Source organism: Vanessa atalanta, chromosome 11 (assembly GCF_905147765.1).
Source record: "Vanessa atalanta chromosome 11, ilVanAtal1.2, whole genome shotgun sequence".
NCBI classification, from domain to species: domain Eukaryota; kingdom Metazoa; phylum Arthropoda; class Insecta; order Lepidoptera; family Nymphalidae; genus Vanessa; species Vanessa atalanta.
The window spans coordinates 284286-301053 of NC_061881.1; the positions used below are offsets into that span (position 1 = coordinate 284286).

The window sequence follows — 16768 nt, forward strand, 5'->3', positions numbered from 1 at the left end:
TGCGATCATTTGACAACTCACCGAGACCTTGAATGGACCAAAATAATCATTGATATAGAACTTTGAATATGATACTCAAGATTTTAAGAACGTGAAATTTTCAAATATTTTCAATTTATTTTAAATTAATTAAGTTACGTTTTCAATATTTGTAAAAAAAACAATGGGTCTTCAAAATCAAAATATACTTTATTCAAGTAGGCTTTTAATTTTTTTGAATCGTCTTTTTACAAAACTATATTGAGTGAAGCTACCACCGTTCCGAAATGTAGATTCAACCAGAAAGCAGAACCGGCAAGAAACTCATCAATTATATATGAATACATGTAATATATCCTGCCTAAAAGTCAACAAGTATTAGCTTAACGCTTTTGTATCATGTATATAATCTTGTATGGAATAATATGCTTTTTTTAATAAAAGGAACTCTGCTTTGGGTTATAAGCTTATCCTTACGTCCCGTGTACATAAAATGATCCTTTCAATCAGTGTTTAAGCTGTATCCACTTTAATATGTAATTGAATAACTGTTCGTGCTTCGATAGGGAATCCCTGATGCAGACGCAGTTTGCCTTATTTACAAAAGCACATTAATGAATCACTCGCAACGGAAGTAGCGATACTCACGTAGGTATTTTTGAGAATATAATTACTATACTTTATCAGTATCGCGTCGAATATTATTATCAGTCCGATAATAAACAAATAAAGGCATTTTTAACATCTTACGAAGCGATAAACTTGGATATATTATTTGTGACTCAACTATTCGCATTTACTGTACTACTAAAATAACCAAATTACTTTGCACTAATTTTATTTTATTATTTTATTATTGTATCGCCGAACGTCAATACAGTGCATTGATGTTTATCATTTTTAAGAGGAACCGAGTCAGTAGTTGATCTTTGTTTAGACGACTGACTCTTGACCATAATACTTAAAAGCATTTTTATCAAAATAACCCTTATTTGCTACCCTTAGATATTTAATTACTGGTAAAAACGTATTAATGACATATACAAATTTAGAATAGTCTACTGTGTTATAATACACAAATACTTTCGTTTTTATACAATAGGTATGACGAAATTACTTTTATTATGTTTCATGAATACTAATTATTCATTTCCTTTATTTTAAATATGTAGACAGATTGGCTCATAGGGAAGCGCGTAACGCGTTTTTCCAGAGAGAGAAAAAAGGCAGACTTGTACAAAGTTTTACCAAGTAATATACTTATCGTTACTATCACGTCGTAGCGATGTCTAGATGTAAACTTGTATGATAACATTTTATGACATTTCATGGTCGTTTTCTATTTTCGAGGTTATCCTGACAGAGGTTCTATACAGGCCGAAACTTAGGAATTCAATTAACAAAGACCTTTGCCATTCAAAAGACATTCAATATGATTTAACTTGTCGAAAGACAATGTTAAAAGTAGATCTAAGTCGATATGCTTCTTGACACCGTGATCTGGTAACTCATAGTAAATTTGGTTTATAAGAATAGAAACAGGTGTTATTGTTAATAGACGTGAATTCTCTTATCGACACTGGTTGAATACGTTTCAAGCTTACTCCTCTAGACAAGAGGGCTTTGCTCATCAGTGTATTCGTGTCAGCATCATGTCTGTCGTGCGAGAGCTGTGATGGCGCAGTGTTTTTTTTTTTTTTTAATTTATTCATTTAATAACAACCACGGGCTCACAGTTGCCCGAGCCTTTTTTTTACTCAATGTTTTTATTTGTTTGAGGCGGAATACATTATTCGTTGGGTGCTCGCCCTTCTTCTCGAATAACGTGACTCGCACTGACTTTTTTTTTATTTACAACATGCGTAAATGTAAAGGAGTAAGCTCCAAAACAAAAAGGGGAGGAGGCATTTTCCCAGCAGTAGGAAACTAACAGGCCATTAGTGTTACCACTAGACGTTAATATCTCGCTGATCGGACACCGTAGTTAATTATAAAACTAATTGTTTGCGATACCGTAGAGTATAGTCGATTACATGTGATTAGGGACAATTAGTGTCGCCGCGCGGCACTCGTGGCGTGTGATAACTTATCAGTCGTCACACAAACACCAACACTAGTGCCGTCACATAGATACGTGACTCGTCACTGAAATCAGTTTGCACATGAGAGAATTCTGTTCCTTAACAATGAAATGCTTCGGATAAACGTAATGTACCGATATAGATATGATGCAACAATCGTATTTAAATTTAGATATACACCTCTAATCCACAGAACTATTGGTAAAGATTCATTTATTTGTGTTACAATAATGATTGTTTCCAAAATAAATTGATCTTATGTTAGTTCATAGTTAACGATATGCAACTTAATGGCCGGAATATAATATTCAGGAAACGATTCGTTTTGCTTACGAATAGTATAAAATTGTCGACGTAATTCATTGGATTGATACTTATAAATAATTACTATACAACTACGATACGATACGATACTACGAAAGTAGAGGTAAAAAAAAATACGAAGATGACAGATACCAGTCTTTCTTTCAATACAAATAGTTTATTAAATAGTAAAGAAATTGCAAGTAACACGTAATTATATTTTATACTTTTTTAACAACACCAGATTCCGAAGAGAAGATTATTTAGCCTATTGCATTGATTACGGTAATTAAAATTTTCAGGATACAATCTTTGTATCTATTATAATATTGTACAGGTACCGAGCTGATATGTAAATATAAATAAACGCCCTTATGAAACATAATACTTTTATATAAATGTTGGCAGATATTGCTACAAGACTTAGGACAATTCTTCTCATGAAACTGTACGTAAGGTTGAGCCTCGACCCAGTTAAATAATTTAAATAGTTAAAAAAACAGTCATTTTGAAATACAACAATAAAAAAAAATTATTTCGTCCGTCCGTTCCGGTCCGTTCCGTTCCGTCATGAATTTCATGTAGTATGAAAATAATTTTGAAGCCACCATTTCGGAATGTAGATTCAATTGAAAATGTATTTTTAATCGATCGATTTGTAATATGTTTAGTCTAGATTTATATCTGAGCGTGTATCGAGAATCGTAATTGTATGAAATTAAAATTCTTGTTGCAAACAAAAGATGTTTCTAAAATGTATATATTAAAAAGAGTCTTACGTTAGTTATAGAACAAAAAGGATTACAGGTGTCATGTAGCAATGTTTTGGAATATCACTTGATGCGTTTCGACGTACTTTTAATGCTGATTTATTTCAGCTATTAGTTAGAAATGACTTATTTATTCCCCGTACTTATTGTATGACCTCGAACTGCATTTTTGGAAAAACCAATATTCAATATAAGTACATGTTTAATGGCACGTATGAACTGTTTTTACGAGTTTTTTACCGTTTATTATACCAGTCCAGTATCGCTTTGTCGAGCGTCGAGATCTTTATCGCCTTTTATGTATTTTATCGATTTGATTTGAGCCTAGTGGCTAAAACACTTCAATGTTAAACGATGATAGCGGGTTCAGACGAGCAAGCACCACTAAATTTTTATATGCTTAACAAATGTCTACAATCCATCTCCTGCTTGGCGGTGAAAAGAATTATTGTGAGGAAACCTGCATATGACATCGGACGAAAATCTTTTACTATATCCACCACACTGGAACAGCGTGCTGGAACAAACTTCATGTCTACTCATCAAAGGAGAGGATTCCATGTCCAGCAATAATATTACTTCAACTTACTGTTACTAGACTTATGTTATACAACGAATCTTTTTAGGAGGATTTAATGACATAGTATCATCCTGTTACTATCTACCGCAGAAGGTTGTTAAGGAGGCACGATTTGAGGCCACGCCGTTTAGATGAAAAATAATGACATTATGTAACAGGGTTGCTGTCACTGTAAAAATAGTTTTCTTTTTTAAACCCTAATTACTTTTAATAGCGCTTCTGTGGATTAGAGCATTTGCACGTGCAACACAGCACAACAATACCTTGTTAAAGCATTAGCGTAGTAAGTACTTATTATTTATACCTTTGTATTTTATTAAACATGGTGGAAAAGAGTAATAACTGAGTTGCTTGCCTGTTCTTCTTGATGGAATCTACTTTGGGTGCCGGTGGTATATTAACATTTAATTCGATACTGTAACATGACGATTCAAAAGTGAATTTATATAAGTGAGCTTACTTGAGTAAAGAATATTTCGATTTTTGAATAAGCTCGTGAAAACTCAGTGGTTGTGTTTTACCTAGATATGTATAAAGTATAAACAACAGCTCTCAAGCAATTTCTAATTAATCCTTCGTACCTTCGCTTCTCCTTATCCCTGATACGAGCTCGAGGCGGAGTCGTACCCAGCAAATCGGCTTCCGACCCGTCTCCATTCTCCTCCAGCAAGTACCTCGAGGATTGCCTCGGGTGCCTCATCACGACGTCCTTTGAGTCACTGAAAGTGAAGTAAAGTGTTTTATTAATATCTTACTTATTACTAAAAAATAATAATATCAAAATGATTTTTAAAATATTATAGGATTCTTAATTTTTCGACATCATACTACAATAGCCCCGGGCGTTAAGAGCGTCAATGTTGCGTATTAAATCATTCAAATGGCAGGATACGGTAGAGCTATTGGGGATTTAAACCGCCTCGATTAACACTAGTTAAACTTTCAGAAGTCACTACGCTAAAGAAGGAGTATTAAAAAGGGTGTTCGATGTCAAGCGATAGGACTAATATTTCAACGGATGACGTTAAGGTCATAATGGTCGTGTTGACCAGACGTGCGTATTTACTTAAAAGTAGCCATGGGGACCAATTCGAAAGTAATATATACATTGATCCTAGATTAGATATATATTTAATAGATATTAATAACTGATTTCTTAATTTATAATTACAATTTTTCTTCTTATATTATAATTGCAAAAGTAAGTTACATTGTTATGCGGCCCGTAAACCATTGCGCTATTGACGCTAGAAGATGATATTAAGACGATAATATAATTAGGAAAATATATATATTAAAGTAAAAAGTAAACTCGTTTAGTGTATCAAGCTACACGGCGGTCTCCTCTCCTTATTCCAAGGTGCCACTATGTGTGCTGGTGGAAACATATGTGAACAAGGGCAGAATATAATTCAACACGCATAGGTTTTCTCACGATATTTTTCTATGAGCGTGATATAAAAACACAAACTAAACATATGAAAAACGTGAGTCTATGGAAAGTGACTAACTAATAATATAAGCTTCGGATTCACTGGCAAAGGACAAAGTCTGAAAATCATCCACGTATAGTTAAAGAGTGTTTTTTTATTTTATCAATGATGATGCAAATTTATAGAGATGCTAAATTAACGCTCATTATTTGTCAGAGAAAGTAACGACATTATTATTTAACATTACGATACAATTTATGACCATCTTATTACCACGTTTTTTAATAACACAATAGCCTGTCAATGGCGACCAATCAAAAATCGGTTAACAAACAGAGGAGAAAATGGTACAGAACTGTTATGCCTCTGCCCATTTTCATATATGTAGACATCGTGCATCGATACAAATACATACAGACCAATTTACGTTTGAGATTTTTGCGATAAGACCGCCTTTTGTACAGTGTTTTCTATTTTGTTGTGTTGCTTCTTGTATTTTTTTTTTTTGTTTCGGTGTACAATAAAGTATATTTATCTGTATCTTATTTGTATTAAAATATTTTTTGCTTAATAGTGCATGCTGTGGTCTCCTACAATTGAAGGAGCACACAATTTGTAACCCTTATATAGTTTTATTTTAAGAATAGATATTTAGTGTGTATATTCTGTTGGAGACTCATAAATTAAATAAGCAATTGTTAAAGTTACTTATTAAATTTAACATTTACTTATTTACTTAAATAAAACAACTTATAATTTTGTTAGAATGTTAACAAAATTAGACAACAAAAAAAAGACTGAATTTCTTTAGCCGCGTCGAGGCGACACAGTACAGGGTAATTTTTTACCGAACTGAATGTAGTCTTTATTTTGACTACCAATAAATGCGTGCAATGAATTAATTAACATAGATGAAAGTAAGCTAGCAATATGAGGAATTTGCGTTCCAATTGCAATACAAAGTTTGAAATTACATAAGAGCTGATTGTGTCGCGTTATAAAGTAGCGCCTCTCAGATTCGCGTCAAATGTATACGAAAACCAGATCGGCTCAGCCTGTACCTATACGTTATCTGATTCTTAAGGTATTCATGTCACGATACTCCACAACCCTATTTTTATCGACACGGTCCAAACTATTGAACTATTTGGTATCCGTAAGGTAACATCGAAAAAATTTATACGAGGAATTTGAATATATTAAACTCTTATTCGCCGTATCAATTTATCATGACCGAATATTATGTATATATAGATAAGAGAACCTTGAAGTGAAGATAAAAACGGCATTTTGGGAATCACTGATAAGCGTTGAGGATCAACATTATGAATATATACTGAGTAAGTTTTTTACGTAACACTTTTAGTAGCAAAAGACGTTGCGTCGATCTTGTTAACGATCATCCGATACGACTCGCACACGATCCATGTACCTTGATGTTACTAAACTAGAAACCTCCATCCAAGTTACGACAGGTATGTCAAATCGTCAATACAATCAGATGAACGAAGCGTGAAATCATAGAAACGTCCAAAAACAAGCATTTTTTTTTAACTATAATATGTTCTGGACTTTAAGCGAAACATTCAAATTAAAACGGACTTTACTCTATACTACATGTAGAATCGGAACAATACTATTTGTATTGTTCTGTATTACCATCAGTTCCGAATGTAGTAACTTCTGAGAAGAACCGACAAAAAAATCAGTAGTTACTCTTATTCAATTTATTTTATGAAGCCGATTAACTGAGCCACTGGATTTTACGAGCTCATCTGTGTTCATATACCAATGTATACTTAAAGTACACGAGAATATAAAACACTTCTTAACGGTCACCGTGTCGCCAACAATGGCATCTAAGATCTAAAAGTCTCTCGTATGAAGTTTGACTGTAGAACAATTGATACATTGAGTGATAGGTGATGAACACCCGTTTCACCTCTAATAACAACCTGTTTAAAGTGACGTCGATCTTGCCTCAATCAAGAGCTTACAATAATGTTTGTGATGCGAGTCATGGATGTTCAAAAGTCAAACATTTATAAGTTCATAGTGTTAAATCTACTTTTGGCTCCCTCTGACACGAGTATGAATCATGCTCACTAGAGAGACCCATCCTTAAATATGCTATGTAAGCTGTGGTAACGAATAAAAAAAAGTATTATATTGGGTATATAAGCAATTCTGAATATGGGCCTTTTCAAAGAATTGGATAAGTAAGATTACCGTCTACCACGCTGGCCCAGACATAACTTTGTAAAGTCGCAAGGGATTAAACTTTTCCGTTGTAGTCTACTATGCGTAAAAGACGTGGTTCTGTACTGCCCAGGGGCAGTACCGACAGCATCCTGGCCACGGTTGCGGACAAACTTGATAGATCATATGTGAATCACAGCTGCACCATTGCCAACAGATATGAGCGGCTACGTTAAGAGTTGGTTTCCACTAACATAGATTAAGCAATTATTAACACAATGACTAATTTGTTCGTCTGGTTGTTTTCATGGCTAAACTACTGAACCGTATTTGATGAAATTTGGAATTAAGCAAGCTTCAATCCCAAGGGTGGACATACTTTTATATACCTAACACTATTGGCCACTAAAACGCGAACGAAGCGCGACTACTAGTAATAAACATTGAATTTATATACAAGGGTTTAAAAGACAAAGATCAAATAATTATAATCATAAATTAGCTTTCAAATACCTACAGAATGTTTCTTGCGGCATTCTGCATAGTAATATAATCAGAGATTAAATTAAACTGTGGTCCTAACTATTGTTACTTCATTTCTACTTTTAACATATATATTATTAGTACATAAAACTTAATTATAGATTTATATTGTGCCTGATTGAATAAAAAAATATTCTTAGGAACATCGAAAACAATAGAGTAGTCGTAATTAAATTTAACTTTAATACATCTTAACAACAGTTTCTTATTTCTTATTTGTTTTATTGAGCGAAAATTTCACACAGTTGTTCCCATTGTTTTCCATAGTCCATGACCTGTAGAAAGTATTTACACCCACTCGCAAAAAATACATGCAGTGTACTTGTTTTCAATAATCTATTATACCAATTCTTCCCTCCAAGAAATCGTCAAAATTTTTGGGTGAGTGTACAACAATAGACCAAGGGGGTCAGGACTAAAACTTAAGCTTACACCTCGCTGGGCGGCTTGAATAGCGTTGATCTGATGAGTCTTATATCCTGTTCGCCAAGTATTAAGTATGAAATACAATTTCTGTAGACTGAAATCGCCGTACAAAGCAAAAAAAAGGATAAGGGATCATATCATCACCATAGTATGTCATTAAACAATTGGCCAACAAACACATATTGTCAAGAAACACATATTTCTCAATAAAAAAAAACTAGAAGCAAGTTAATTAAACTACTGAAGTGAAATTTCTTTAAGCAACGATAAAACAATTTGTAAGTCGAATTTAAACAACGTTGCTGTATACGTTTAAAATAATTCTATTAATAAACTATTAATAAACTCCTATTAATGTTTTTACTTAAATAAAGGTAATAAAATAAACAATGATTATCATCGACCTCTACAACCTCAGGGCGAACCGTGACCACAGAAGCCTGACCCCGCATTGAAGTAAAGCACCCAAAATATGACTCATCTATAACAATTTACATATTATTCGTAATACTTATTTCAGAAACCAGTGGTAGGTTTACACGGAATATAATTTACAACATGTCGATTCAATTTTGTTACTTGAAAAAGTAATATTTTAATGATGTAAGTATATTTAGTTAAAGTAGTAAGGAAAATCTTTGAATAATGATAACTAAGGGTTGATGGAAAAATAGGTTTAGAATTTAAGAAATAAATAATTGAACTGAATTTTGTAGACAGCATTATCTTACAAGGATCCGTGGTTATAGTGATATCAGACTTACAGAAAAGGTACAAATGTATGCGTGAAGCATTAACACAATAACCTGAAGTTTTTTTTTTATAGGTAGGGGGACGGGCAAGTGGTCCACTCGATATCAAGTGGTCACCACCGCCCATATATAATGACGCTGTCAGAAACATTAACCATTCCTTTCATCGCCCATCCACCACCAACCTTGGGAACAAAGATGTTATGTCCCTTGTGCCTGTAGTTATATTGGCTCACTCACCCATCAAAACGGAACACAACAATACTGAGTACTGCTGTGAGTGAGTGGTATCTAACCAAACTCTTTACAGTGCTTTGGGGCATTTTCCCGTTCGACCAAACTATATGACAAAAAAAAATTGTCTGATCTTTCATTGCGCTAACATATTAGACACACAAAAACCTATAAATATAATCTATTCAATATGACGAGAAAAGAAAATGAAGAGAAAGAGAAAGAGGGGGTGATATAAATCTTAGATTTACATATTCCATTTGATTTGTTAATAGCTCTGATATATTGCACGACAATAAGTTATCGATTTATATACCGATATATATAATATGGCACTTGTACACATAACTACTTATAACCAGTTAATTTATATTCCGAACTTTCGATAACAATGTCGACGTCGATTAGGACGCAATTTTTTGGCGAATCCGTAATAAAAATACACCAGGATTATTCTGTAACAAGAAACTCGAATCTCACCGCAGAACACGAGTGTGAAATGTTAAAATGTGATAATGTGACATTTACTATAATTATTATAAAATTTGTATTTATTTTTAATTAAATCCATATGATGTTCTGAAATCATTACACTTATTTTTATAAAATAAGATACAATAGCAAAAAATGAGTTTATTAAATATATAATAATACCATAAATGTGACTGCATAAATAAGTATTTCTAAAAGTAATAAATATCATTGATTATTTAAGATCTTAACCGATATCGAGATTTGATATCGCGTCGATTCAATGTGAATGTTATTTACTTGACTTTCCTCCTCCTGCGTTTGGGATAGGCTTTATTGTATATGTATTAAATTCATATTGGTGAAAACATTGTATCTAGCTACAAAAATGTGACTCAGCGAGTGACTCATTCCATATGTGTATATCGCTCAATTATTATTTGATTTTAACATAGTTCACCCCGCTGTCGAAGCAACGGCGGATTGTAGAAATAAAATCTGAAGAGCTGTAATTTGTTATATCTCACAATTGTTTTACAACAATCAATAAATTGAAAGTAACTCCACAGCTGGACAAAATACTCTTATCCTCTTTTTATTTTTATTTTCTTTATATTGGTAGGCTGTCGACCGAACCCGATGATAAGTAGTCACTACCCAAAGGCAATGCCGCTATAAGAGATATTAACCATTCTATAGTAATATCGCCATCCTTGGAAACCAAAATAATATAGTAAACGACAAAAAAAAAAGTACTATAATTCTTTCATTGGTATGTTCACTTACGTCTTTAATTTTATGAAATAAAATTAACACAGGGTTTCAAAAAGATTTATAGAACTTGCAACTCAGTATGTAAAAAAAATATAATTATTGGTACCGCATATAAAAACGCAGCCTCATTAGACTTTGAATATATTAGAGAAGTTCCGTTATAAACATTGCCACGTCCTTAATACTTACAAATTACTGTGTATTAGACACGCATATATGTGTGTATGAGACACGCATTGGAATCAAATTCTCGTCTCTTAGCTATCAAAGATAAGTATGTAATTAACTTATGATCATCTGTGCATTTGATAAAGTGCAAAAGTGTGATGACCATTCGCTCCTTACATGTTTTACCATCAAACAGCAATACAATGTATTGTTGTTTTCCAGTTTGATGGCTAGTGAGCCAGTGTAATTACAGGCACGAGGGGCATAACATCTTAGCTCCTAAGATGGGTGGCGCTTTGGCGATGTATTTCTTACAGCGGCACCCTTCGCGAACCATATGCCGATTCGCTTAATTATATTTTAAAAAAGTATGCGGAAACTGATGTCCACTTTCTTTCTTCGCTTTTATTGATAATCCTATGATATGGCAATCCAACACCTCCAATCCTTAGAGCGATCAGCCACAGGACCAACGACTTGCTTTTAGAGACACGATTGACACTAGATTACTAGCTCAGACGACCTACTTAGAATTTTCCTAGGCAGGCCCAGGATTCGTCTAACTTGTGTTCGTGAAATTTGTGGCCCTATAAGCTAGCCACTAAGCGGATTGGCTTCCTAATTCAGGACTACTACCAAGAGTTCCTTGGCTTCTGCCAAAATTGAGTAATTCTTTACTCTATAATTTTTTTACTGGACCAGTCCCTGACTCACGAGTCACGAGATCTGCTGCTTTATAAGATACAGAATTGAAAACGTTTCTATGTGATAACAATGTTACTTACAGTAACGACATAAGCACAGCAATAATTATACAACATCCAATATTACTAACAATAAGATTTTTAGTGTCGTATATTTATATTCAGTGTTGGCGAATCGAAGCCGAGTCTCGTCTTACAATGTAACCATTGTTGAACACCTAACGGGTTATTAATTCAACCTTGGCAACTGGTGCTGTATGCTAGGCTTATTACGCGTGTTTGCACTATGCATTAAATTGGACACGACGTTACGAAATACTTACTTATGAGTAGAATCTATTATTATATGTAACCATAGTTGAAGTACATTTGACTCAATGTTGTTAATTGATAAACACATAGACAATTTAATTTTGACAGAATGATTTTTAAGATTTGGTTCTATCCTTGCAAAGTATATTTAAAAAGATTTATATATAAGTAACTAGCTGTGCCCGCGACTTCGTGCGCGTTTTAATTTAACAAAAAACAGTTATTATTGTAGCCTAAATTACTCCTTATTACATCAGCTATCTGCCAGTGAAAGTCCCGTCAAAATCGGTCCAGCCGGTCCAGAGATTAGCCGGAACAAACAGACAGACAGACAGAAAAACAAAAATTGGAAACAATGTTTTTTCGGTATATGTACCATGTACACATACATATGTATTTAGTAAAAAGTGGTTATTTTAATATTACAAACAGACACTCCAATTTTATTATATGTATATATTATCTATCAATTATTAATTCCTGTATGAATAAGATAACCAGTGATGTTGCTTTTTGCAAAGCAATCTTAGTGGTTTCTTCACCTTCAATTCACAGCTTACTCTAACATAAAATATATCAATATTACATCTGAGTTTGATGGGTGATTTGCCGGTGTAATTAAATACACAAGAAAAATAACATTGTAGATCCTGTAACTGGCTGTGCATTCACAATATTGGAAATGCTTTTTTTTTAAACAATGCCTGAGTTAAGGAGTTAACATGATTTACCAATTACCATCTCACCATCAAGTGGCCTATTTGCTCGAACATTAACAAGTTATTATTATTAATCATTTATGTTATTATGTTAACTTGCAAAGAAATAAGAACTGAAAATCCATCACACTAATTAGAGGTAGACATTATAAAACAATAGTCTTAAATACCACCGGTTATATTGTCTAGTAATGAACATTTTGGACAAATTTAGACTTTTAACAGATTTAAATTTATAAAAATCTTTCATAAATTTAATTTTTGTTATTCATTTAATTAGATATTAATTAGGTCCGTCAATTGAAGTAAAATGTAATGTAAATACTCTATTATGCTTATATCCTTGTCTTTTAAGTTCAATTAACAATATTACATATTATAGAGATTTTACTTACATTTTTTTTATCCTTTAAAGTCACTTTAAATAAGTTAGTGCTCTTTTAAAAATAAGTTTTCTAAAACATTTTCTCAACAAAAATCATTGACCACTTCACACACTAAGAGTTTTTAAATTTTAACACTATCATTAAAATAAACAGAATACAATTATTATTTATTGATACTTAAAAATTATCTAAAACTACATTTATAGTCAGAGACAATCGCCAATTACAAATCATGCATTTAGTTTGATACATTATTAGTTTGCTAGAGATAAGATAGATTGCAGAGATAGCCTGACTAACATTATATGACCGACTAATGTAACACAAACACTCAACTGGTGCGCTGTGATAATCTTTATCGCATGATCCTGCTTTTACTATAAAGTCTGATTACTGCATAATTACAGATTATTATACAAGAAGAGAGAGATGGCCCAATGGTTAGAATGTGAATCTTTACTGAAGAATATTGATTCAAATCTAGGCAATCTTGTTTGTGAGTGCTCGTTTGTTATCTCTCCTTTTTTACCTATTACCCCTATTAAAAATAATCTTAACTACTTTGCATTGAGGTCCTTTTGTCTTTGATCCAGATTTAATTTCTTAACAATAGCATTTCTTAGAATTTCCATCTAATTTTCTCCTGAGTTTATGATTGTTACTGTACTTTTTATGTACCGATGGATAGCTAAGGAAACGCAGATGTTTTTAAAATGATCCGCACGATAAGAGCCATAGTGATTTTTACAAAAAAATTGCGAGTAACTTAAAGAATCAAAATTAAAAATCGAAAAGTTGTACAGTTTTGGATCTGTAATTTAAAAATGCTTGAAGATTGTTTTTGTTTTATAACTGGTTATTATTAACTAGGATGTACCCTAGCAAGAAATACAAAAAAAATAGGGAAAATACGTTGATTTTTTTTTTATTGAATTTTAGAATCTTAAACATCCTTTAAATAAAAAAAATATTAAAAAATTAATAACTCGAGAACGATACACTTTTGCATGAGCATTTTGGGGGTCATTTGATAGCTATTGTCCTGAACTATAACCCTTTAAAAGGATCGTGACATATTACCCTGTAACCCTGTATAACGTAATTATTTATATTATACCAACTAAGCTACCTGACTTCATATAGTGAAATAACAATTATATTTTTTTAAATAATTTGGTTGAGTCTAAACTAGGTATAAACTGCATGCACAAATTTGTACAAACCAGGTCCAGTCACATAGAAGAATTAAATCTGTTTAAATTTACAGAAGAATTATTTCTATGGTTAATTCTACTATACATAAATTGTAAAAATGCCATATAGAATAGGTAGTCAACCAGATGGAATTATATTCAACTGTCTGTCATAATATTATTGTTTTTAAAACTTTTGAATTAATGACAAGATTTTGACTATACACTAGGAAGACAATTTTCCTTGGAAATTATAATCCCTAAGGTATAAGGTAGTATTAGAAGTATAGAATTATGTTATTAAAAAGAAAATATTTTTGGGGTTAAGGTTTTTGATACAGTTTTGGAAAATCAAACATCATGTTCCTTTTGATGTTATACCTGTATATAAAATGAAACCTTTTTTTAAAGCATATATATTTAGGTGGACTAACAAATAAGCCACCTACAGGTAATCGGTCACCGCTGCCTATATGCATTGTAAGAAATTATAACCATTACTTACATAATATATAAAAACAAGTTATCTACCCAGACAGGCTTGTAAAAAGATTGTCTTTTTACAAGCCTGTAAAGATTGTCTGATGAAAAGTACTGAGATCAACGATAATGATGTAAAATATCATGTAAAATATCTCATGCCTTTCATAAACGTTTTGTGGTTTAATACAATAATATCTTATATTTATATGTATTATTTTATTAGGTATAAGTATATTTACTTTTCATAGTACTTACAAACTTAAATCAGTAGCATGTAATTATATCTATTCCAATAAGAATCTACAAATATGAAATTTTACAAAACAGTCCTTGACCTTCATTGAAATGAAGCCCAAGGGCTAGCCTCCGCTATTATATAAACAAATGTAATTGTGACGAAACTTACTTATCCTCCTCTGAGCTCTGCCCTGAATCATAGTTGATTGGGAATCCCAATTTCTTTTTCCAGTCTTTCTCTTCCGAATCCATTTCACTTACGTACGAAACTAAATGGGTACAAAGTTCCCGCGTCACTTTACATGTTTTGTGTAGCACAAACTTTACATTTAAGCTTGGATCATTACACCTCGCTTTTTTCCAGTAACTCAATGCTGATACATTATTCAAAACACTGTAACATAACTAATTGCGTAAAGTTTCAATAATTTACCGGCAAATCAGATTTTTTTCAAATAAACACCACCTCATCAACGAATGATAAACGTCAAACTGGTTATTAGTTACTATATAGTATATGTATATAGATAAAAATTATAACTTACACCGTATGTTTCATTCATTTAACGGCTCTGGATACAAGTTCTTTTGCTCCTTTTATATAATATTAAAAAAAAATAGTAGTGCTACCAGTGCCATCAATTGTTGATTTTCTTTCGTATTTTATAAATCAATTCTGTTTAAAAAATAAGACGATAATTTATTCTTAATCTATATTTAGATAAAATATGGTAACCCGTTAAATGAATAAATAGTATATCTGTCGCAGCCAACTGGTTAAATCAGCGATTTAATTAACAGCCGAAATAATTTACTAAAGGGCGCGGTTAAACCAGTGGATTAAATGACACCCGCCAGTACATCTTCCATTCATAGAATAGGGCTTTCATTTAAATAAAAATAAATTGCAAAATTGTGACAAACTCGAATCTGTTAAATACAGGCACATCGATCCTGTGGCCTGTGCTTTGAAGGTGCTGCACATATTGAAGCGCCAAAGGTCACTTAGTTTCAGAATTGTTGATAAAGAACGGAGTATTTTAGGTTAGGGGTTTAGACCGAGATGACCAAACAGAGTTAGAGTGTCGGGCCTTTTTAACCAATTTTGAAAGGAGAGAGTAAAGCAAGTTACCCCATTCTATGATCAGAAGTTGAATTGGCTGAGTGTCATTCAGGCCGCTGATCTAACAGCGCGGTTTAGTAAATTGCCTAGGCGTTTAATTAGATGGCTAATTAAGCTAGTGGCCGCACTGGTTCGTATACTAACGTGACAAAATACGATAATAATAACAGCATATGAATAATGTGTCAATTCAGTCTTCTCAAAGCTTTGTTTTCTTGACACATCTTACATCTCTAGTCATAATTTTCTATATATCCTCTAATTCCTTTTCAGAAAAATTGTTCTCTAATTCTACTGTATATACGAGAAGAACCTAAGTGTCCAGCTATCGGGATATCAACATCTCTCGTAGGATTTTGGGTCTTTCAATAAGAGTGGGATACTAATTTCGTAATTCGACTTTCGACCAGTACCGTAATTGAGATTCAACTCCCAGTTTTCCCCACTATAGCTTAAACATGTCCTGACATCACCAGTACCTATATAGATATGTACCTATATAGATACGTATGACTATCCATTGTGGAACAACTGTACCAGTTTGGTTGGCTTTTTGGCGAACGTCAGTTGTTCGTTCAATGCCGATCAGGATCGATGCACTAAAGCCTAAGGATAAGTCGCAGTGATACTTTTATTATAAGATATGATTTTATTCCTTTAATCATTTTTTAGGTTAATATTGTCAATAAAATTAATGACTACTTTCCGTACACGTGTCCAAGAGGATGTACGCGACTCTTATAATCAAAATGATAGGCTGGTAGCCATGGCCAGTAATATTTTGGTCTAAATTGTAGATTCGTTTTAATGGAATTAATATAATCATGGTTCTTATATCCGATAAAAGGTTGGTGTTGTGAAAAATATGGGTATTGGGTTTCGGTAATATTAAATAGCG

General features: G+C 32.7%; 1 protein-coding gene across 7 annotated transcripts in view; it reads right to left on the reverse strand.

Annotated features, from left to right (window-relative positions):
• The window catches only part of LOC125067392 (mitogen-activated protein kinase kinase kinase 4), a 31595-nt gene extending 16375 nt beyond the window's left edge, over nt 1-15220 (reverse strand). For 6 of the 7 annotated variants that reach the window (XM_047675960.1, XM_047675957.1, XM_047675962.1 and 3 more), the window contains exons 1-2: nt 14917-15220; nt 4295-4432 (exon numbers count right to left, since the gene is read on the reverse strand). In XM_047675960.1, coding sequence (XP_047531916.1) covers nt 4295-4432; nt 14917-14999 — 221 coding nt within the window. In that variant the 5' untranslated portion in view covers nt 15000-15220. Of the gene's footprint in view, nt 1-4294; nt 4433-12843; nt 12902-14916 lie in introns of those variants that run through there. The other variant, XM_047675961.1, reaches the window with a different exon arrangement.
• Between the last annotated feature and the right edge of the window lie 1548 nt (nt 15221-16768).